The 24,955-nt window shown below is 35.2% G+C and overlaps 2 protein-coding genes across 5 annotated transcripts; both read left to right on the top strand.

Annotated features, from left to right (window-relative positions):
• The first annotated feature begins 3,193 nt into the window (after positions 1-3,193).
• On the top strand, positions 3,194-4,382 carry LOC148863569 (G-type lectin S-receptor-like serine/threonine-protein kinase At1g11410). 2 transcript variants are annotated; one of them, XM_088974230.1, is made up of 3 exons: positions 3,194-3,815; positions 3,900-4,022; positions 4,117-4,382. In XM_088974230.1, exons 1-3 carry the CDS (start codon positions 3,194-3,196, stop codon positions 4,125-4,127), a joined length of 756 nt encoding a protein of 251 aa, XP_088830356.1. In that variant the 3' UTR covers positions 4,128-4,382. The 2 variants fall into 2 exon arrangements, with proteins under 2 accessions (XP_088830356.1, XP_088830355.1); XM_088974229.1 differs by having other exon boundaries at positions 4,114-4,382.
• A 5,439-nt stretch (positions 4,383-9,821) lies between these two features.
• LOC148863568 (uncharacterized) lies at positions 9,822-20,894 on the top strand. Of its 3 annotated transcripts, XM_088978727.1 has the most exons (11): positions 9,822-10,280; positions 10,442-10,607; positions 10,734-10,780; positions 12,626-12,799; positions 14,688-15,078; positions 15,226-15,509; positions 15,736-15,804; positions 15,960-16,016; positions 18,982-19,034; positions 19,112-19,187; positions 19,411-20,894. In XM_088978727.1, the coding sequence occupies exons 3-11, from the start codon at positions 10,740-10,742 to the stop codon at positions 20,357-20,359; spliced, it is 2,094 nt and encodes a 697-aa protein (XP_088834853.1). In that variant the 5' UTR covers positions 9,822-10,280; positions 10,442-10,607; positions 10,734-10,739; the 3' UTR covers positions 20,360-20,894. The 3 variants fall into 3 exon arrangements, with proteins under 3 accessions (XP_088834853.1, XP_088834854.1, XP_088834852.1); XM_088978728.1 differs by lacking the exon at positions 9,822-10,280 and having other exon boundaries at positions 10,601-10,780; positions 15,226-15,292; positions 15,386-15,509; XM_088978726.1 differs by lacking the exon at positions 9,822-10,280 and having other exon boundaries at positions 10,601-10,780.
• The last annotated feature ends 4,061 nt before the right edge of the window (positions 20,895-24,955 follow it).

Below are 24,955 nucleotides of genomic sequence, written 5' to 3'. Positions count from 1 at the left end.
CTCATGCCTAAGTAGCGATGGGAAATTCTAGTTTAATCTGAGCATAGGCATAGAGTGGGGGTGGATCCTCTCTGTCCAGCCACGAGCGCAGCGGTGACTTCTGGCTAATCTCACGAAATACTTCACCCCTAACCTTCCAAAGATCAACTCTAAAAAAACTCGTAATGATTGGTTTTTTCATAAGAAAGAGGACTGAGCTTGGGAATCGCTCTCTCCATCTGTAAGTGAGTGTTGAAGATGGGGAGGACATGAGTTGAGGAATTGCCATTCTCTCTCTTATTATTTGTTCTTTTTTTCACACTTTGTGGTTCAGACTATGAATTTCAGAGAGTAAGTGTTTCTCTCCCCTTTCTCTGTTTTATTTTGAAAATTTTAAGAAGAAGAAATGGTAAAATAGTCTTTTTCGCCTTTCTGTTAACAGTAAGGGAAGAGTTAGTCAATTGTTAGAAACAGTAAGGGTAGTGTTAGTCAATTTTCAAACAGTAAGGGTACACTTAGTCAATTAGCTAAACCATAAGGATAGTTTAAGAAATTTATCCTAAAATTTTTAAACATAAATGAATACAAAAAATTACAAAAATGTAGAAAAGTAGACACATTTATGATATTTTTTATTAATCAAATTAAAAAAAGTGTAACAAACAATAATTATTTTTATTGACGATGAAAAATGAAATATATAGTCTAAAGCTAACAAAAAAAATGAAACTATTTTCCTATTTGGTAGGGATCAATAGTTCAACTTTTTAGTCAAATCTATCAACCTTGAATGTCATAATTAAATAATAAATATTAATAAAATATAAAAATTACATAAACTTTACAAAAAAAAATTGGGCACATGTATAATATCATATATTTAACATATTAAACAAAAATAAGTGTAAATAATAGTACTATTTTTACACAAATAGAAATAAAAAATATATAGATAAATTTGAACACATATATAACTCCATATTTATACTACTATTAAAAATATGAATAAAATTGTGGAACTTTCTTTTGACTAAAATATTCATGTTTTGAATTTAATCCCTATTTATTTGTAAGGTTTAAAATGTAGTTTGAACTACAATTTTCACCTCATTCAATTCCCCTTCTTTAAATCTTATATTTTTTTATAAATAAACAAAAAGTATATAGTAAGAAGATAAAATATTACAAAAAGAAGAGTCCACACAGGCTTGCCAATGATATCCAGAACTTTGTAGCCCAATATGAGGTACTTACATAATCAGATCTAAATTTTGAAGTATGCATCAAATTAATAGTGAAAAAAAAATTCATGAATTTTATAAAAAAAATTGAATATATTATTCTATCATTATTATCATATAGAATTATGACATGCACGCTTACTAGTTTTGAATAAAAAAGTCAATGCCCAGCCAAACATTAAAAAAAATGTTTTCCCAAAATACAAAGCATTATAAAAAGTGACTTTTTTAAAAACCTGTTTATGCAAAGGTGCGCACCCAAACATAACCTCAGTCTTTGATCATGGGTACTTTATAAATTTGGGCTTGAATACACCTAGCATTTTTTTCGGCAAAAGACTAACATACAAAATTGAATTCAACGAGCTGAACAAATATCAGACGAGCCAAGCTCCTAGCTAGTCCTGATCTCATTACCTTTGGCTCGTCGATATTGATCAGCTTGAACCCATGTCCTACGGTAACAGAATAACCACGTCACCATTGACATCCATGCAACCAAGTTTCATTCCTTCTGTTTGGATGGAGAAGATTTATATTAAAATGCTTAAAAATGCTGAATTTAGTGGAAAAGTATCATGGGTAAAAGCCATTTGATCATCTTTTTTTTCGGAATGGGACCTATCTTATATAGGATCCATCCAATAGTAATCCTCTAAAGTAGCAAATGAGGGCCCAAAAACCATAACATGGGCCTTGTGGTGGAGGCCCATGATAATAGTATTTTGAGACAAGGCCCATATGTTGAACACCTATCAAAAACTGACAGGTGGACAGATGTCTACATCTGTAATGGAACACCTATTAAAGACTGAAATCACTAAATGGTATAGGGAAAAAAGTGCAGCAGATTAGTAATGTGAATTTGAAGAATTTTAGTAATATCGGGTTCAGATTAGGGGTTTGGACCATTAAAATTCTGATAAATTCGAAATCTGATCCGACCCAAATTGCATCCCTAATACAAGTTGAATGTTATCAGTTCTGATATCATGCCTTTCCGATCTAGACTAATCAAAGAATTAAGGGTAAATTACAAAGATCGGTTTGTGACAAAGACCCCTTATATTTTATTTTTCGACAAAGATTCCCCTATATTATGACTGTGAGATAAAACTTTCTGTTAAAATTCGCCGTTGTAATATTTTTTAATCTTTATATTATCGTACTAATAATTATTTGAGAGAAAAACACTGTTCATCTCCTCCGAACTTTACGATAAAACAGCAGCGACACGGTAATCCCTTCTGCCTCAGATTTTGGTAACGGCGGTAACTCCCCTCGTGTTAATTTACAAGTTCCTCTGCTGGTCTTTACTGTGTGTTGATTGATAGATTATCGATGTCTCTCCTCACCAAGAGAAACAGCAACACCTATGAGAAATTCGAATTTTCCCTTCTCGCCTTTTCACTCTTTTTTGCTCTAAGAACATCCCATGACGCAGCTGCAGCAACAAGGGACACAATAATAAAAGAGGGTGAGGTGAAGGGAATCAGGACTGGGATCACTTGGAGTCTGCAGGTGGAATTTTCAGACTGGGATTTTTCAGCCCGGGCGCTTCAAGGAACCGCTACCTGGGTATTTCCTACAACAAAGCTCGAGATGCGACCGTTGTCTGGGTTGCCAATCGAAATACCCCAATTGCCGATTCCTCCGGTCTTCTTACGATCGACGGCGACGGAAAGATGAAAATCACACACAGTGGAGGCAGTGCTATTATGTTATATTCCAAACAGACCGCCGGTAACGTGACAACTACTTTATTGGACTCGGGAAATTTTGTTCCGAGGGAGGTCGATTCTAATGGAACTGCAACACGGATATTGTGGCAGAGCTTCGATTATCCCACGGACACGCTTCTGCCCGGGATGAAACTAGGCTTCAACTCGAAGACTAGACATAACTAGACTCTAACTTCTTGGCTGACCAATGAAGACCTCAGGTCGGGGGATTTCTCTGTGGGCGGGGACCCAATGGGTACTAACAAGTTGTTGGCCTGGCGTCGACGGGATGTTTACTGGAAAAGCGGAGTGTGGGATGGCCGAAGCTACAAGAGCGTCCCTGAGTTGACATCCGACAATGTCACATACAATTTTAGCTACGTCTGGAATGAGGACGAGAGATACTTCACTTACTCCCTAAAGCAAAATTCTTCTCTTTCGTCGTTTTGGGTGCTGGATTCTGAAGGAAACATCAGGCAATATAAATTCTACAACTGGAACGACGACAAGTATGATAGTTTCAACATTCTGTGTCCAACCCATCTGCCCTACAACTACTCCAGAGAAAACAAGAAAGGGTGTGTGGAGCAGAAGGTACCAGAGTGCAGGAGAGGAGAGTTATTCTATTCCAAGCAGGGGTATATGGATGGATTTGGATCTTTCTACATGTCCTTGGATACGAGCTTGAGGCTCAGAGACTGTGCAGACATGTGCTGGAGCAATTGTTCTTGTATAGCTTACAAAACTTATTTTGCCGAAGAGACGAGATGCCAGCTTCGGAACAGAGGTTTTCCTTTTCGGGAATCATCCTCTTGGGGTCCTATTCCTATCTATATTCTGGGTTCGTTTCTTGATCAACAATTGACAGCGAAGAGTAAGCACCAAGTAACTCTATGAATCATCCATTATTTCAATTTTCAACAATTTGGTTGTAGAAAGTAATTGATTTCCAATGCAGAAAAAGAATCAAAAGATAGACGATGGTTGTTGTACACCGTTGCCATAGTAGCCAGCGTACTGATGCCTCTGTTGGGTTTGGGCATCTTTTGTTGCTTGAAGAGGAGTCGTCTCAGATCAAGAGGTAACCTCTTACAGTCGATCTAAAAGTTTAAAAGAAGAAAGTCTGTGTTTAGTCAAAAGACGAGCAAGATCATATTTTTCTCTGTATTCAGCAGAACAAAAATGAAACAAACCAAGAGATATTATTACTTGAAGTTGAAGATGGGAAGGAATTATGAATTAAAGCTATTCAGTCTATCCAGCATTGTAGTCGCCATAGAGGCACAGACAACTTTTCATCAGAAAATAAGCTTGGTCAGGGCGGATTTGGACCTGTTTACAAGGTAAGCTCCTGTAGTCCTCAAATTCAGTCCGGCCTCCTGCAGTTCTGGTCACGTTACCGAAATTTGAGGTAGAAGGGATTACCGTGTCGCTGCTGCTCGTGTATCCTAAGGTCGGAAAGATGAACAGTATTTTTTCACAAATAATTATTATAAAGATAGTATGGGATTAAAAAATATTACAATGACGAATTTTAACAGAAACCTATAATTATAGTATAGAGGGGTCTTTATTACAAAACAAAATACAGAAGGAGTCTTTATCACAGACCCCATCCCCAAACAGAGGGATCAACCAATTTGATCCGAATTTTGAAATAAAACAAGGAAAGTAGGAAACTAATGAACTAATGCCCATCCCCAAACAGGTCAAAGTTTCTATAGACAATAAACTAGGAAATATCTCCTGATTATGTGGCAAGTAACTCCTGATTATAGCGTGTTTGATATCTCCCTAATTTGATTGATATATCAAGTTGCTTTCCTTGTAAACAAAGTCGCCTTTGAATTATTGAATTATATTATATTAATCAAAGGTTAGTTCCTTTTCCGTGCTGGCTTTTGATTGCATATAAAGTAATTGCTGAAAAGAGTAAGGTAACAAAAGAAAGGAAAGAATTGAATCCATTAGAAAGGTTGCCCATGATTACAACGTTAACATCCACACCGAGTGGGACCCACTTCGAAGATTTATAAATATTATAAAAACAAAGAAAAATCAATGTGACTGAATCATCTATTCTTGCTGGTGTCTCGTGGGAGTTCGGCTTCATTGTACCCACGTCATTTGCTTTTTGAAATATCTTTTGCTTTTGACAACCTTTGGTATTGGATATATCTTTCTATAAAATAAAACATATTAATATAGAAATATTATTTTTCAATACAAGACAATAAAAACTGCCCGAATGGGTTTTACTCCACCGAAGCAGAACTCGCCTTATGGGTTGATGAGCTGCTAGTAATAGTGCTAAATGATGAGATTTAAGATAAAGATGGCAAATTTTCCAATATTGGGGATAAGTACAAAGACGGGGACAGGGACTTTTACAGGGATGGAGATGACTGACTCCCCGTCCCGTTGCCATTCCTAATTTACAACATGTAATGATCATATTTTTATAATTAATGAATAATACCCTTTGTAGCACATTTAAATGTTTAAGACAAAATGTATGATGCATGAATCATATCCTGAAGCAAAACTCTCAGTTGATATTTTCAACAATGTTAGTGTGCATTAGGAACATCTCCCCGTATCCATCACCGAGAGATGTTATCAATGCACGGTTGGGATATATTGCAGGGAAAGGATGCAAATTCCGTTAAGATATCAACAAACACTTTGTAAATCATGAAATAATAAAATTTAAATGAAATCATAACTAAAAACTTTTCGTATCTTATAAACATAAGGTTCTACCATTTTGTTAAAACGGATGGTACATTCTGACAACCAATGGTTTGATAGTCTAATTCGAACACACAACTTGTTATAGCAATAAAAATAATGGAATCATTTTAGCCATCGATTTTCAGGTCGATGGTTCAATCGTTCGATTCAGACTGATGGCCTATTTTGACAACAAAAATTACAAGTAAAAAATTGAATGTGTGAGGTCCATTAAGTTGTATCATATGTGTTGTATCATTCGAGTGTGTGATTCATACGACTTGAAAATATAACCATTTTGGCCATCGGTTTTTGGGTTGATGGATCGACCATCTGATTCGAATGAATAGCCCTTTCTATTAGCAAAAAATTACGAAATCGTTCTAGCCACCAGTTTTTTGGGTCAATAGTTCGATCGTTCGGTTCGACCGAACAACCTGTTTTGACAACAAAAATCACAAGCAAAAAATTGTGTGTGGGGTCCATTAAACAGTATCATATGTGTTATGTCATTCGAGCGTGTGACTCATGTGACCCAAAAATAGAACTGTTCTGGCCACCGGTTTTCGAGTCAACAGTTCGACCATCTAGTTCGAACGGACGACCCATTTTGACAACAAAAATTAAAAAAAAAAAAACAAAAAACAAAAAACCATTGAACAGGTCAACGGGTTGACAATTCGATTGATTGGGTCAATTGGTCGCTAACCAATTCAACGATTTTTTGCCAGGGACCGAGATTGGGGTAAAATAGAACTGGTTGTTTGGATGGTTCTCAATTAAAAAAAAAAGGATGGCCCATTTTGACAACAAAAACTATAGGCAAAAAATTGAATGTGTGAGGTTCATTAAGTAGTATCATGCGTGTTATGCCATTCGAACGTGTGACTCATACGACATGAAAACAGAATTGTTCTAGCCACTGGTTTTTGGGTTGACGGTTCAACCGTCCGATTCAAATGGATGATCCGTTCTGACAACAAAAATAAAAAAAGACCAAAAGTCGTTGAATGGGTCAACAAGTTGATAGTTTGACCACTCAGGTCAATGGGTCGTTAACTGATTCAACGGTCTTTTGCCAAGGACCAGGATTGGAAAAAAACAAAACCGATTGCCTAGATGGTTCCCAATTAAAAAATAAAAATGGCAAAAAACCATTGAACAGGTTGACAGGTCAATGGTTTGACCGCTCGAGTCAATGGGTTGTTGACTGATTCAATGGTTTTTGGCCAAGGACCGAGATTGGAGTAAAACGGAACCGGTTACTTGGATGGTTCTTGAGCCAAAATATTCATTTGTCCAGGTCAACAACAATTCAAAAACCATGGTTTTTATGCTTTTGGGTTTTCGCTATTCAAAAGTTTCCTCTACTATGGGCTTTATTTGAGGTGTGCGGTATGTTCATTTTTTTCTTCATTTTCTGATTTTTTTTCGTGTATTTGGTCTTCTTCTTCAAGATCCTCCAAAATGGTATAAGATTTACTATCATTTTATTTATTCCCTTTTGTTTTTTCTTTGGATTTTCTTATGCAATGTTTTTTTTTTTTTTTCTTACAAGACGATTTGCTTTGTCTCTTTCTTTGATTGTGTATGTTTAACTCCATCTTAAAGCGGAACTTTGGACTTGATTTTTTTTATTTTTTTCCTTGGTTTTTCTAGTTTGGTGAATTTATCGCCATTTTTTTTATGTGTTTAAGGTCATTTTGGAGTTTGGATTTAATTTTCAAGGTTTTGGTATTCCTTGCAATGTCCACCTTTTCCATGACTATGACTATAAAGTTATTTTGTATAATTATTGACATCTAGGAAAAATGACCTGAAAACGGAACCGTTATAGCCATTGGTTTCCAAATAGATGGTTTGATCATCCGATTCAAACGGATGGCCCCTTTTGACAACAAAAAATAAAAACAATTAAAAATAACCGTTCACATATAATATAATGTGACTAATATATTTTTTAAAATTCCAAAAATACCCTTTTATGACTAAAAAGACCTCTATTATAGACAGAGATAGAGATAAATAGAATGTGAGAAAGTGTGTGTGAGCAACGAAGAGCATAGCAAAGCTCATATGTTGACGTATATGATGTGTGAGATACAAAACATGGTCAATAAGATTATCTGATTGAGCTCTTTTTTGTTTCCAGGTGAATGTTAAAAGAAATGTACGACGGTAGCTCGTTCTCCAATTAGAATCACTGGTTATAGACACCGTCCACTCACAATGACAAGAGGTCTTTAATCTTGCTGATCCATTCTTAATTTTTTATAAACTTTAAAATTTAAGAAGAATGACCGAAACCCCAGTGTCAGAATTTGTAAGTTTAATGTATGGTCGGGGTAGTTACCAGCTCCAATTTAATGCTAATTCACGGACGGGCATACATGTATGTATAGAATGTGAATATCGGTCCATTTAAATGTTTATAGCCCTGCAGTGTAAGCAAATTGTAAAATTTATCCGTTGGCCACTTTTACAAACAAATATAATCTATTTAATTTAATCATTTTTCTAATTGAATTATTGAACACACAAGAGGTCTTTCATTTCGGTGAAGATTAAACTAAACTCCGTTTGACTTTCATTTCATGACACATTTTTCTCCTTGGAATTTTCTTAGGATTTATGTTGTTAATTTATTTTGGGTTAAGGTTTTGGAGTTAGTTAGCAATGCAATACAGGACTGCAACACAATGCACAACTTGGTCTAAATTCCTTCTTCATAGTCTTCAATCACCTCCAAGACGTCTTTAATAATCACCCAGCTTTATTATTGATAAAGGGTAGAATTTGCCGGCCCTCCAAGGTGTCTTTTATCAACTAGTTGGGTTCAAATTCATTCGAATAGAACAAAACTTAACTTCACAGTCTTTGATCACCTCCAAGATGTCTTTAATCAACCATCTTTAGACGTCATCAATCCTTTAATCCATTAAGCATTTTAGGGTTCCGCTGAGGAAAATAGAAGAAATGGATAGAGGTCTTTTGATTAATTAAGCAGAGGTTTGTGTAAAAGCATCATGAGGTGTTGTTCATCACTGTGCGTTCAGTGACCATTTCATTTGCACAGGTAAAAATGTTTTAAAATCGGTTCGTCCTATCACGTAATCACCGATTCATAGTTGAACCCAACTTTCGCTTTTCTGATCTTGTTGGAAATCTTTAGAGCTGGAGCCCATTTCACTGAGGTTACTGGTTTTATAGTTGTCAGTCCGATCCTACATTGTTGATGTTGCCGCTAGAGTCGCCGCTTTCCCTATTCTGCTAAGAACTTCTACGTCTCCTCCGCCCAGAAAATGTGGCAAAGAGCATTGTCGTTAAAATCCTTCTGAAACCTGTTCCAGTGGATCAAAATAAATTGCTATTGCGTTTGAATTTCCGGATTTGATCTTGAGAGCTTGTTCCCACTCATTGCTCCGCCATCAATGCTTAAAATGCAGACCTTACCTCTTTGGTTCTTGGTCACCCCTCGTTGTTACCGGTGGTTGTCGGAATATAGTTTTATCAAGGTTTTGGAACCACTATTGACCTAGAAGGTCCGAATGTTCGGCTTGGGAATCACCCAACCAACCACTTCCATTTTACTCCAAATCTGATTTTTTATCAAAAACCATTGAAAAAGTTAATAATTCGTTGATCCGGCCGGTTGATCCATTAATCATTTTATTTGTTGTAAATTTATTATTTTTTAAGTCCATTCATAATTTTCTTTTATGTTATTTATTTATTTAATCATTTTTTGAAAATTTTCAACACATTTATTAATTTTATATTCATTACCAACAAATAAAATGACCACCCTGTGATACCACAATTGTTAATTTGTTACTCATATTCATTAGTTAATTTATTTGTGAATTAATTTGATTATGTTAATTTAGTTTTATTAATTAAACTAATTAATTTCCAACTTCTCAAACATTAATTTTCTTGTTGTTTTTGGATCATCAGTTCAAAATAACAATACCATCTCATTTACTACTTAATCATTATGCCATATATATACAACTGCAATTAAAAATTGAATGAATTAGCGAAACAAGGTTCATGTATCCCAGCACATATAATTGGGATAAGACATGAACGATGAGTATGAAAACAGTGAAGTATTAGGGCGGTGTTTGAAACCATTACGATTTTCGTGCTGACCATATCTCTCGCTTGTTTAAAAGCAAGTAGACTTTCATTTGAGAAATAACTACTTTCACTTTTTATAGAAGTCAACCAGATCTCAGGGCTTTTTAGTGGTTGTTAACTTGTTACTGGTGGTGGTTTTAGTTAGTTTTCTTTTCTGGTTTTTGCTTTCCTCTGTGTTAGACTGTTAGCCGTGGCATATAGGATATAGCTACGTCTCCCTACCTTTCGTCTGAGTACTTTTGTCCTCAAACAAACACAACTCACAACACAACACAAACCCACCACCAGTCCTCCACCACCACCACCACCACCACTGAAAGTATACATATTAATATTAGCATAGAAAGTGACAAACGAAGAAGGCAGAGCCGCAAGGGGGGGCGGGAGGGGGTTGTTTTCGCCACGTCCGGTGGGTATTGCCTACTTGCTTTTGCCTGTTGGGTATTCGACGAAATTTTCTAATGTGAGTGAGGAAGAGGATAACGCAGAACGGTCCCACAACCACTGATGTTTTGATTTTGACTATTTTTATTTATTTTTTACTTTAATGATATTTTTGTCATTCCGTGATTTAATTATCGCCGCTGGCACTGGATGATGAACATCTCTTCTGATTTTTTGAAGGTGTGAGTACAGCGTATAAAATAATCAGAGGGGAACCGCGGTACCAGGAGAAGGAGGGAAGAGGGAGAGAGAGAAAGGAGAAAACGACCGACATCGCGCGCTTGGTCAGCCACTGGTGACACGTGGAATTCCGGTCCCGCTCAAACCGACTTCATCCTTAAGGGAGGTATCGCCATTCCCTCCCTCTTTTCTCGGGAAAATCTTCTGATCTTCCTCTGTTTCCGTCTGTCTTCGCGCTTCCCTTCTTCGAATGTGAGATTTTTTTTTCAATTGGGGTGTTTTGTTATCCAAGCTGACGATGCAGCGACTTGTTGATCACGGCCTCGCAGTCACCAAAGAGTGAGTGTAACGAAATCTCTTTTTCTTCTTCTTTTTGAACTAATTGATTTATTTCTCAACTAATTATTATGATCCTCTGGGTCCTGACCTTGATTTTAAAGCTGTTCTCTTGCTGATCAAATCTGAGACATAATGATACCCATGATTACGTGTGATACTTCTTCAGTTCTTTTTCCGGTTCTAGATGTTTTTTATTTGAAAATTGGTAGATTGTTAATTAAATGGGCATTTTTCTCCCTTTTTGGGTTTTAATTTGTTCAGAATATCTTTTGTTTCTCAATTTGGAAGCAAAAAAATTAATATCAGATGGTTTGGGTAGATTCAATATGGAACCTACGGGGCAAATCCAAAGACGGGAATGACTTTATCCAATTAATTACCCACAGGAGGTTATTTCTTTAGCTAGTGTTTTGAATGAGTTGCAGTAGATGGTTTGGAGTCCAAATTTTTTAAGAGGTTTTAACGACTGAGAAGAAAACATTCTTGGCCTATAGAATTTCCCAAGTTTTTCTTACTGGATAGATGATGATGCGGTGATTTGCGAATGAGACCGGGAAGGAGATTCTTAACGTACAATTTTTATTCTTATTCATCTGAAAGTTTCTGGGTTCTGACCAAGTTGGTTACCTAAGCAGAAGAAGAAATCATGCCAAATTTTGTTTCTTCTATTGGAAAAAATCAATCGGTTAGCCATTTACACTGACGTTCTGAGTTCCACCTGCAATATTTCTCTTCCTAAAAGATTTTGACATTTTTTGTGCCATCTCAACAAGCCTATTGCAATTCCGTCAATGGATGGTTCACAGATGGCTTCAGCATCCAGATGCTAATAATCCTTTTGGAAACTTGTCCGCTACTCTGTTTGGCTGTCGCTTCAAGCATTTGGAAAGAAAGAATTTGTTGAAGCTTTAAAGATTAACCTACTTCCACAAAGTTGGGATCATAACATTTTTATGTCACTGATCTTTTACTAGCAAGAAATTAAAAGGGACATAACCATGCTAGCTTACTCTCCAAATCAGGATCATAGGTTCATGTTATTATCTCTTGATCTTAAGTTCTTGCAGTGTATCTCCATGTGCACATGTTGATGTGAATATGTGATTCCTTATCCAGTAGTTTGTCCTTCGGGAGGATTTAAGGTCCTATTGAATTTATTCAGTTTATTAATATATTGTGTTGTCACTTGGCAATAGGATTATTGAATCAAGTTAGCCTTGACTAATCCAATCAGATAAAGTAATAATCGTTATTACTTATAAAGCAAATAAGGAAGCCACACCACACATATAACAAGCAGGTCAAAACCAACAAGACTACCTTGAAACACTTAAAGCCTTTTCTCACCTTTGAGAAATCTCAATATTGAAATAATATCCAAGTATTCCACCACAGTTGACCATTTAGCATTGTCCAATTGGTCAGTGTTCTCAGCAAAGTGGTTTTTTGGGAGTCCAACTTTCAGACAATTTTGGATTGGTTATTGTGTGCCAATGTAAGAAACTTTCTTTAGGTCAAGACTTGTAGTTTAGATTTTAGAAGACTGGGATGTCAGTTTGATAATTACACTCCATAATTTAGACACGGTAACCTTAATTATATCATGTAACTAAGTTGTCAATACTCAATAGTGGTTTCCCTGCATGCAGCATACCTAATAGAATGGGCTTTGTGGTGCTTTGTTCGTTATGGGGGATGCGTTTCTCTGCTTTCATCCTCAGTTTCGTCATGTTTTGCTAGTGCAGTGCAATATTTCTTTTTTATTGTACTATATTCTGTATTATCTGATAATATCTGATAAACATGATGTGGCATTCAAGTGACTGCTTATTTTTGCATATGTAGGTCAGTCAAGACATTTACATATGAATCTTTGAACAATGTAGTGCGGCTGATAAATGGAATTTCAGCACTTCTGCTGGTAATATTGCCAGGAAAAACCACTATTCTTGAAGGTATCCATGGCTGGGAACTCAGACCAACTTTTCGTGGACCTCGACTTCCCCGTTGGATGGAAAAGTAAGTTCTGAAGGCTAGAGTGAAGTCTTTTATCTGGGCTCCTTGAAATATCATTTATATGCACTTTTTATTTGGAAATTTTTCCTTTTTCACATGATTTTCTTCCAGGTTGATTCCATGAGATTTATGTGCTAGGCACATGTTGTGCTTTTGGATCTCATTCCCACTCTACCTTTTGCCTTAGACACTTGAAATTCCCACAGATTAAGCCTTATTCATTGATATGACGTTTTTTTTTTAATTATTTCAATCAATGATTTAAGTTATTGTTGTTATATTTTTAGATCTTATAGTGATATTTCTAATTAAGGAATGCCTTACTATCAAATTAATTTGCAATACCTATTTCTTAAATGCCTATTTTTTAATATTCTTTTGAATTTAATTTTTAATTGATGCTTTACAATTTTAAGCATATATGATCTGACTTTTAGCTACCCTTTATCACATTCCACTATTCATCATAGATATCATTTCTTCATCAATGGCATAGTCATATCTATCATGTATTCTTAAATGTTTAATTTCTCTGATTGATCTTAGGATGGATCTTAGTTTTATTTGCATTTAATGAAATAAAACGGTGAAAGATGTCTACCTTTTAGGACATGAAAAGACGTTCAACTAGAAATTCATCTGAACTCAAAGTACTTGCATCTAATTAATGGATACATGTATATGATATATACGTAGGTTTTAGAAGTTGTATTCTCAAGGATCATTCTCTGCAAGCATTCATAATCTCACTGATCACAAGAAAAGAAAAAAGAAAACATGGAGAAGAAAGCAAAAGCAAAATAAACCATGAAAGGTCTTGAAACATTTAAAAATTGATATTGGAATAATGGTCTTGAAATGGTTTCATAGGTTAATGAATAATTTGATTGGAATTTCTTGCTTACATCAGATATGTACCTTTCCCTTTATTCCTTTCTAGTTGTGATGCATGTATGGAGCACTGCAATTGGTATTTGTTGGCTGTTTGTATGTACTCCATATTTTACTTTGTTTTATGATTTTAATATAAATGGTTATTCTTTCTTATGGGGATTTCTTGAGATTAATTGATTTTTGTGGAAAATTGTTATTAGAGTCTTGCCTTGTTTTTGACCTGATGATGACACCATTTATGTAGATTGCTTGGAAACGAAATTGTCGTGGACTCTTTGAACCAATCTTTTAGCAGCTCAACTTCCAGGACATGGATAATTAATTGAATTGTGTGGATGTCTATTTACCCTCATTATCTACCATGCTGGAAACAACTTGATCAAACTAGCAACATGAAAAGTTCACAATTAGAAACTTGTGCCATAAATTCTATTACCATCCTGTTTATTGATAATCAAGATCCTTAAATTGGAAAACTGGATTGTTGGAATTAATAATGGAATCATCATAAATTTATGATGGTAATTTTATTTAGTCATGATGTGCTTTATGCAATCACATATTGTTATTGCCCCTTGTGGGTTTTGGATGTATACTTTCTCCACTGATCTTAATGTTTTTTTGTTCTACAAAAGCTATGTAGAGAGCCCGTCTTATGGTCTCATCACAATATTGTGGAAGTAATTTTATTTGGTTGTCTTGTGCTTCATGCAATTACATATTCTTCTTGTCCTATTTGAATTTGTACTATCTCAACTGATCTTAACAATTCTTCTCCCTACTAAAGCCATGCCAGGTGTTCCAGTAGGATCTTATGGTCGTAGTACATCTTTTTTACCTGATTTTTCTTTGCATATTTGAGGTGGTTTGAACTAATATGGACCGTATACTTTTCAATAAGAACAATTTTAGTGTAGGATCTTTTACCTTTGCTTTCTGATAGGAGGACAAGACAGTAATATTTACTCATTTATTTACCTTTGCTTTCTGATGATAGTGGTGTCTCTTCCTTCAACCAATTCATTCATGAACTTTCCATGGATTCTGGTGCTTCATCAACCATGGATTACTCATCTGGAGAAGAAGATAGTGATGATAACATGCATTCCATATCTCCCTTATCCCAGGCTTCACGTGCATCCCGAACAACTAGTTTCTCCAAGTATGATAGACGTCAAGCACGCTGGATCAAGCGCTTATTTTCATGGATCTTTTGGCCTGTCACATTTCTTCTTGGGTTGCCTTTTCATCTTTATCGTTTATTTCGGACAACCTCTAGCTCCACTCGAGGCCACCACCCATCACATTTACACACTACCAAGAAATCAAACCTCCTTAAGGACCAGTTTTTTCAGCGAACCACAGACAGGCGGCGTGGGGTTGTTGAGGTCTGCAGGGATTTCTCTTTTGGAAATTATTACCTTTATATTCCTTTCAGTTGTGCTTCTGGTTTCATTCTTTTTATTGCACAAGGTCATTTGTCTTAACATTGTATTTTTGTATTCCTTTCTTATATCTGATGTTACTGTCACCAGGACCTTCAACTAGCAATTGAGATCTCCATAGAAGCCATCTTCGACATTTTCCACAAGGCAGCACATTGTATACTTTCCCCATCAGAAGCCTTCAGAATATTATTTAATTGGTTTTCTACCAGGGATAGTAGCAGTGAACATGTAATTTCTGGTGGTTTAGATGCATCTGTTCCCACAGCTACCCTTGGAGAAAATGATCCTACACCTACCGAAAGGCATGTCACTCTCCATCAGTCTCTAAATACAGATGCACGGACATGCCAAGATGTCATAACTGAGCTTGGGTAAGGCCTATCTAGTTTTTGTACACAAATAATTAAACAATGAGATCTAATTTAACTTCAATAGAAGTTATCTGCAATTAGCTTGGATCTCATATTGCAAAAAAAAAAAAAAAAAGGGCTGGAGTGATGTACAAAGTCACTTTCATCCTTCATATGTTTTCTTTATGGGTGTTACAATATTTTTCTGCTACATTGCCAAATTTTCTAATTTGAGCTGCTTTATCAGATATCCATATGAAGCTATTCGCTTGGTTACTTCTGATGGCTACGTCCTTCATTTGGAAAGGATTCCAAGGTAACAAATGAGTCCTTTTGCTTTGTTTTTTTTTTTTTTTGTTTTTTGATTGGTCAAATGAATCCTTTTTCTTTTTTAGATGGTCTGAGTTATTCCAGTATCAGATTTGTGTTGCTACATGGATTCCTGACAGTTATAATGCCATGTTGTTGCAGGCGCGATTCTCGGAAAGTAGTATATCTACAACATGGGATATTGGATTCGTCCATGGGGTGTGTTCCCTTGTCTGTTACTTTTTCGCTTAGGGAAACAGGATATTGAGTAGGAATTTCCAAGATTTGTGACATGTTATCATTTGGTTGATGCTGCTTACAGTGTCATTTTGTTATCCAAGGGGGTTGATATTTATTGGGTTCAATTCTTCCTGCATGTGAGGATTGAAAAAGACAGCACTGCGCCATAAGTACATTTGCTGGTAGCTCAAGGCTAAGGAAGTATTAACCAAAAGTTGTTAACCTTTTCTAGATCTTATTTAATTTAGTGGTAGGGATTGGATGTGCATTCCCTGATCCTGATAGGAAATGTATAATGGGCTGTGAGTCTTGTTACTTGTGAAGATACTTAAAAGTCTAGATATACCTAAATGTGAAAAAAAAACTACCAGAAATGTTCAAAAGCATATATAAAAACATACCATTTTATTGATCAAAAGAAAACTGTCATTGTACATAGTTACAGCTGTTGATGTCAAAGTAAGCAAATTGCCTAGTAGTGACAGATGATGATAGTTGCTACTGACCTAATTTCTGGGATGAGTTTTGTGCAAAGTCAAAGTTCATTATACTAAGAAGATTCATGACAAGAATTTGGAACATTAGCCTTCCTTAGAGATGCCACATATATCTATTTATTTATTTTTGGTAGAAAAGATAAAAATTTCACTTAGAAAGCTAAAAAGGCTACACACAAACTGACAAGGGACTCAAATACAACACCAAGAACTAACAACACTATTACCAACATCACTACTAGACTGACTACTGACACTCAGATTCAACAGGACTGCTACATCAGAAACTAAAGAGTTCATCAACCATGGGGGGGGGGATTACATTCAAACCATTACAAACAAAATTAATGACTTCAACTACATATAAAACTTCCTTCGTGTGATCTCTGGTCACAAACTGACAGGGGACTCAAATACAACACCAAGAACTAACAGCACTATTACCAACATCACTACTAGACTGACTACTGACACCCAGATTCAACAGGACTGCTACATCAGAAACTAAAGAGTTCATCAACCGTGGGGGGGATTACATTCAAACCATTACAAACAAAATTAATGTCTTCAACTACATATAAAACTTCCTTCGTGTGATCTCTGGCCACCTTCCTTGTATCATTCTCTTTTTCTTTTAATAAATTTTATTACCAAATAATCCAAACATTTCCTAGATAGCCCACTAATTAAATGCAATCTGATTCTAAGAGGGATGCATGATGTTGACAGAATCAATCTTTTTGCTGGTCATGTTTCCTAAAGTTACTTGCAACTACATGAAGGTGCACTTGTCTTTACACATTACTAGAATTTTTTTTATGGAAATTTCATTAAACAAGAAAAACAAAGATAGATAACCAGATATAATCTCAGGTGATAAGTATCACCAAGACCTGCAAATAATATCCCTCACTCCACTTCTCTTCCAAGATACCAACACCACACAGCAAAGACAGCCAAAAAGGCCTTCCTACAATCTACCTAATCCCCCAGAAAACAAGCGTCCACACCAAATCCAAGAAGCAAAAATCAACCTGGGTATCCCTAGCACATCCAAATCAGCACTCCAGAAAAGCAAAACATTCCCCCTCAATCTTCTTATAAAAACATTAGGATCTTTTCATTCATAAAATGAATAACATACACAAGTCAGGTTGTATGTGTAATTTCTGAAATTAATGTTAACATCTAATATCTACCTGTGAACAGGTTATCTGGATGACTGGCTTTTCCAAGTATTATCTATTTTGCTTTAATAATCTTCTGAATCCATCTTTTGGGTTTCTCATTAATCTCTCATGGTTTTCTCTTCGACTTGTCTTTTCTGAACTTGATGGAAAAAGGTAACAAGATGAGAAAAAATGTTGGGCTAGACTAAATAATTGTGCATTTTTATTGAGAATCGTTTGATGTTCTCTCCCTTCCAGCCCTGGATCTTGTTCTAATTTTTCTTTATAGTTTGTTGATCCTCTCTTGTGTTATTTCATCATGTATTTTTTATTTTATTTCATCAACTCTAGTGCATGGAAGATCCCTGTACCCCTTGTCTTTTCCTAATTGATCAATTATTAATTCCATTACCCTTCATTGGCTTTGTTTTCTCTACTTATCATATTTCAATCCCACTTTTTTCAACAAGGAAAACCGTACCCCATATTCCTGCACTGTTCCTTTCTATTCCGAAGCAAATTGATTCAGAGCCATGTAACCTCCAAATGAACATGCCTGTTAATGCTGGGCTCTGTAATGAAGTTTCAAGCACTGGCTTAACAAACCTGAATCCTGAAATAACTTCAAAATTTATTTGAATCTTATGAGTTAATTGAATAATTTAATTCATGTAAATGTGCAGCATAAAAAGCATGTGGATAGAATAATCTTGTGTACATAAAATTATATCAATTCCATAAAGAAATAAAAGAACTGTTTAATGAATTAACTTAGTGTAGCATAAAAAGCATGTTGATAGAATAATCTTGTGTACATAAAACTATATCAATTCCATAAATAAATAAAATAACTATTTAATGAATTAACTTGTATCTTAATAAATGTCAAGGGATGTATCTATATCTAGCAATTGAATATGGCACTGGGCTGTCATGTCCAATTTCAAAAAATGCAGTATCCTTGTTACATAGTAATTTGGTATTTTAACGTATCGGCTATTAACAGCATGTTAGAGGAAGACACTAGATGAATGTACTCACGATAGGGAACTTCAACAAAATGCACCTCAATAATGTTGAAGTTAGCAAGAAAGAGTCCCCAACAAGGATGGAGTTGTATTTGCAGAATTTACTTACAGATAAAACTTTGAAAATTATTCTAGGAAAAAGCTTTGTTTAGAATTCTTATTATTTACTTTTCACCAGTAGTGCTTTTGGTCTTACTCCTGTTGTTAACTTGACTCTGTTACTTACATCTCATATATATATATTTTTCAGCTGGGTGTCCAATGGAGTTGTTGGCTCTCCTGCATTTGCAGCATTTGATCAGGGTATGTATAGCTCGTAGTTTTCATAATATTGCTGATATGTCAGCAGGCTTACCATTTAATTTTCCCCTATTTTGCAGGTTATGATGTCTTCCTCGGGAACTTTCGCGGTTTGGTTTCCAGGGAACATGTTGACAAGAATATTTCCTCTCGATGGTAAGTGTTCATATTAGAATCTGTTGGTCAGTAGGCATGTTTTAGCAACTATAAGAGTGCCCTAAGTGGTCAAAGACAAGCACTAAAGTTGAAATATTATAATGGAACAGGAGGAGAATTGTTGCTTATGTCAGGAGTTATTTATATGGACGGAATTGTGGTTTATTCTTTCTATTACATTATTTCCATTAAGTACTATTTGAATATGTTGCTTATCCTGCAGTTATTGGAGATACTCAGTCAATGAGCATGGGATGCAGGATATACCTGCAATGATAGAGAAGATCCATGAAATTAAAACCTCCGAACTGAAGAGTAGCCAATCCAGTCTTGAAGAAGAAACCAGTAAGGATCAGCCTTACAAACTTTGTGCGATCTGCCATAGTTTGGGAGGGGCAGCTATATTGATGTATGCAATAACACGCCGGATTGAAGAGAAACCCCATAGGCTGTCAAGGTTGATCCTGTTATCACCTGCGGGCTTCCATGGTGACTCCAACATAGTCTTTACAATATTAGAAAACCTATTTCTCAGGTTGGCTCCAATATTGGCACCCCTTGTGCCAGGAATATACATACCAACCAAATTCTTCCGGATGTTACTGAACAAGTTGGCCAGGGACTTCCACAACTACCCAGCCCTGGGAGGTCTGGTTCAGACTCTCATGAGTTATGTCGTGGGTGGTGACAGCTCAAATTGGGTGGGGGTGTTAGGGTTGCCTCACTACAACGTGTATGACATGCCTGGAGTGTCCTTTTATGTTGCTCTTCACTTAGCACAGATGAAGCATGCAGGGAAGTTCATAATGTATGATTATGGGAGCCCAGCTGCCAACATGAGAGTATATGGATCCCCTGAGCCCTTGGATCTAGGTGAGTACTATGGGCTCATTGATGTGCCTGTTGATCTTGTTGCTGGGAGAAAGGATAAGGTGATAGAATCATCCATGGTTAAGAAACATTATAAATTGATGAACAATTCAGGCGTGGAGGTCTCATTCAAGGAGTTTGAATATGCCCATTTGGATTTCATATTCTCTCACCGGGAAGAACTCTTGGCCTATGTCATGTCACAACTGATGCTTGTTGCGCCCGCACCCAAACAGCAGAGCACTCAGAAACAGAAAGCCACGAAATTGAAGAAAAAAGATGTGAATGGACCACCCAATTAAAGATAATGTCTAGAAAATGCTTGTCAACATGGAAAGTGCAGAAGCTGAGGAGGATTAAGCCCCCCTGGCGTATCTACTGTTTGGTGCATCAAAAAAAAAATGGTATGTTTGTTTTAATTTTATACTCAACCGTTGTATACAAATTTACCCCAGTGTGGTCGATAGTTACTTAGGTTTATGTCTCTTTATCCATCTCCCTTATCCTTGCAGAGAGGTACAACAGTTAGAAGAATGTACCTGTTAAGGTCACCAACCATAACCAGGTCATACTTGTAATAGAGAGTTGTACACGCACTGATGAAAATAGTTTGTATATTCTCACAGGAAAGAAACTGAAAGGTCATAAGAGTATATAGTTGTATCACTGCGTGGTGAAAACCGAACATTCATTTAGGTTATTATCTTTTGTTTTTTGGTAAGTCATTTAGGCTATATTTTTTGTACTTGTGTTTAGTTTCTATCAAAACAAACACAGCCTTAAGAGGTTATATAATGCATTAATGCAAGAATGTAATTTGATGTACATTTGGTACAAGTACAACTGTTCCATTTATAGCTATACGACTATACGAGATAGTGCTTTTAATAATGACTATTAACCTTCACAATCACCTCAATTTACCAGGCACTTTATTGATTGGGTAAACCTGCACGCTCAGAACTTTTAGATTGGTCCTGGATTAGAGGAGGGTTGCCGATGGATCGAATCAAATCGGACTCGGATGTTGGTAGATCCAAATCTGACTCGTTTATATTTAAATTCGAATGGGATCTTATTCATCGTATTTGTAGATGTTGGAATTAATTTTTTTTTTTAAATATGTTGTAATTAAATTCGGGTTGCAATAGGATATTAAATAGTATAAACAAATTGTATTAAAACTGAGCAAAATTATTATATATTATTAATAAGATAATTAAAAATGACTTTCATATTATATTTTTTAAATAAAATGAATTGAAAGTTGTATGAAATTTAAACCTATATGGTAATTCAGTAAAACTACAACATTCAAACCAATTATACCGGTTGATACAAATCAAGGTTTAAAGGGTGTATCGGCCTGTATCAAAGCTCGCTCTCCCTCTTTTATTTTTCTTTGAAACTGGTTCAAAGGGGTTGGTCTAAGGCTGGTCTATCCCCTGAATCAGGTCACGCCCTGATATGACCCTTATAGGGGTGTATCATTATGATACTCTAATATGGGACCTATCATGTCGAAATTTTGTCGAAATTTTGAACCTTGGATACAATATACATTTTGTATATATGAACATATATTTAAATGGAATCAAACACATTATATGGGATCAGATAAGGGGAGATCCAGATTTGATCCAATAATAAGCCAGATTGAATTCGAGTTTGAATAATCAGATATCATTTGCAGCGTTAGGGTTGTTCTGATTGATTAAGAGATACATGCACTTTAGAAAAACATAGATACACTGGAAATACACTTCGAAAATGTTGAAAATGGTAGGAAAATTATATATACCTGTATGTTTTAAAACAATAATATAAATCTCACAAATATTTTAAGATACTGATTTTGGTTATTAATTAAACAATTTTCCTTAATATTTTTTTTCTGGTTAATATGGCAGATATAAGAAAATATTCATAAAGATGGCTTGAAAGCCATAAAATTTAAAATTCACTAGGGTTAAAGTATTCACATTTGCATCCATTCTTTTTAACCTAAATTTAAAATTTAAACTTGAATTTAGGTGGGACTTGATGAATTAATAGCCGGTTCATGAATCTTGCGTAGTTATACCCAACGTTCAAAATATCGATACAGTCTGATACGCTGGTAAGCTGTATCGGCCTGTACCGGTATTACTTTTTATGCATTATTTTTTTATTTTTTTGAAACTGATTCAGAGGGGCCGGTTTAAGGCCGGTCTACCCTCTGAACCACTTGCTGACCGAAGCACCCCCAACATCTAGGCCAGGCCAGGGCTGGGCCAAGATGTGCAATTCATAGTTTGATAGTAAGTCTTGCATGACAACATGAGCCCAACCATCCCCAACAAATTGACCACCAACTCCAAGCAAGCATAGAAAAAAAAACTGTTACAAACATAACCATCCAGTGTATCGTATTGTATCGGGGTTAATAGAAATGACTTTTTTGTAAGGCTTTTCAAGAAACACATGTTTTAAATGTTATTAAAATTGACCTATTAAAATCTCAGAAAAAAATGTCCGAAAGCATTGAAACACCCAATATGCATGACAAACATATAAACCATCCTTCCGAAATGTGTGAAAAAACTGTTACAAACGCAACCAACAGAGTATGTGACTACTAACTACATCTAAATCAATAATATTAGGGGTGGATTTGAGCTGAGCTGAGCTGAATAGTACGAGGCTTGAGATCGGCTCGTCAAAGTAGTACAAGGTTTGAGCTCGAACTTGGCTCGAGTCAAAAACTCGTAAGTTCAAACTCAGTTTGGCTCGAATTCGACTTGAGAAAAAAAATGTTTTATAAAAAAAAATTATATATAAAAATATTTTTATTTAATTTTAAAAAAATTAAATATTATAATTAATTATTATTATATATATAAATAAAGTATTATATATGGATGACTGCAATGCAATATATCAAGCTTCCTTCACGTTGCAATGCACTTCTGTCTGTTGTTTTGCTGCTCTTGCTAGAATGTTCCATGGTTGATGTTGAGAGTGATCGGGCTCAATGAATCACTTTCTGTCTGTGGAGGGTTCGGAGGCGATGATGTACATGCATCCAAGAATGCTTGGAAGTTGGAACCTTAATTTACGGGGATGTTTTGTGCACAAAATTGTCATCCTTTGTCCAACCTTACCAATTTGGTACTAAAACTTTCAAAATGTATCAATTCATTACATGTGTTAATCGTTAAGTGGAATTTGAAAATACATAAATGCCCTTTTAGTGTCATCTAACTCTCTTTATTAACCATTCAAACGTTGATAAAAAATGAATAGCTCCAAATTCTTGCCCCTTCTATTCAAGAAAATCAGGATCACATCTCAATGGACATTCCAGTGATTTCAATTTTTTTGAATAGAAGAGTCAAGAATTTGGGACTATTCATTTTTTATCAACGTTTGAATGGTTAATAAAGAGAGTTAGATGACACTTGAAGAACATTTGTGTCTTTTCAAGTGCCACTTAACAGTTGATTAACGGGTTGATACTGAATTAGCACATTATGAAAATTCGGGGACTGAATTGTTACGTTTTAAAATTCAGGGACTACAGTGGTACTAGGCCCAAAGTACAGGGTATTAATTGAGAAATTTCCCTATTTATTATTTAGAGTGATTCTTTCTATTCTCAAATAAAAGCTTTCATTTTTGGATACATGTTTATCCACTCCATACAAAAAGTAAAACTAATTAATTCTATTAACTTAAAATATGTGGCCACCTATGAAAAAAATCCACTTCAAAAAGATATGAGATCATATTACTTTTTTAATTTAATTTATTGATTAAAATAGAAGACACGTTATAAAGACTTTCTATAGTGTGGATATCATTATTTATTTATTTTTAAATTAAACAAGAAGCTCAGACATCTCAAATAAAGTGCTTTAATTGTTTATAAATAAAACCTGATCCGATTTATATAACAAAAAAAAAATCAAATATAAGACCTAACATAAATCTATATTTATATCTATATATTATTTATAAAAGAGTGAATGCCCATTTCTGGAATTTTTATTAGACGTTTTCTATTTCTCTTATCTAAACATACGATGGACATAAACAAGGCATATTTGTTCTTTGCTCTCATTTTAGAAATTGTCCACTTATAACTGTTCAAAAACTATGCATAAAATATAAATAATTTTGTCTCAAAGATGCAAATGCATGTGCATGTTTTAGGGGTGTCCACAGTTCGACTAACCGAACCATGGCCCCTTTTTGTAAATCGAACTAGTGGTACCAGTTTTTTCATTTCATCAAACCGGTAACCGATCCGTCAGTTTCAATTTTTGACCGGTTTGGTTCTTCAAAATTTTATATTTATAATATATATTATATAAATGTATGTATTATAAATAATAAATGATATATAATATATTATAAATATTTAAAAAATATATAATATATTTATAAATAGATCATTGTAAATATAATATAAGTATATATTTATATATAATGAATACATATTTATATAAAATACATAGAAAATATGTGATAGAGGGAATGCATCCTGACTGTGAATTGATACCGAATTCACGGGCAGGACGTGGTTTATAGGAGGGAGAGGGCTAGTAGTAGGGGGGCTGGAATTCAGAATTCTGCATCGTGTGTATCTGTATTTCTCCGTATATTAAAAAAATATATAAAATATACATATAAATATATATATCGATCGGTTCGATTAACCGGCAGTTTTTTTATAGGTTAACCGAAAACCAAACTAATCCTTCGGTTTTTCAAAAAATATGAATCAAAACCGAACTGACCGATTCGATTAATCGCATTTTGCGATTTGGTTTTCTCGGTTCGATTCGATTTTTCTGTTTTTCATGGACACTAACATGTTTACTAGTTAATAATAAAAATCTTAATACGGGTCCGTG

The sequence above is a fragment of the Nelumbo lutea genome, chromosome 3, assembly GCF_056320005.1.
Source record: "Nelumbo lutea isolate HS-2025 chromosome 3, American lotus-T2T, whole genome shotgun sequence".
Classification (NCBI taxonomy): Eukaryota; Viridiplantae; Streptophyta; class Magnoliopsida; order Proteales; family Nelumbonaceae; genus Nelumbo; species Nelumbo lutea.
This window is presented reverse-complemented; position numbering and strand designations above follow the sequence as displayed.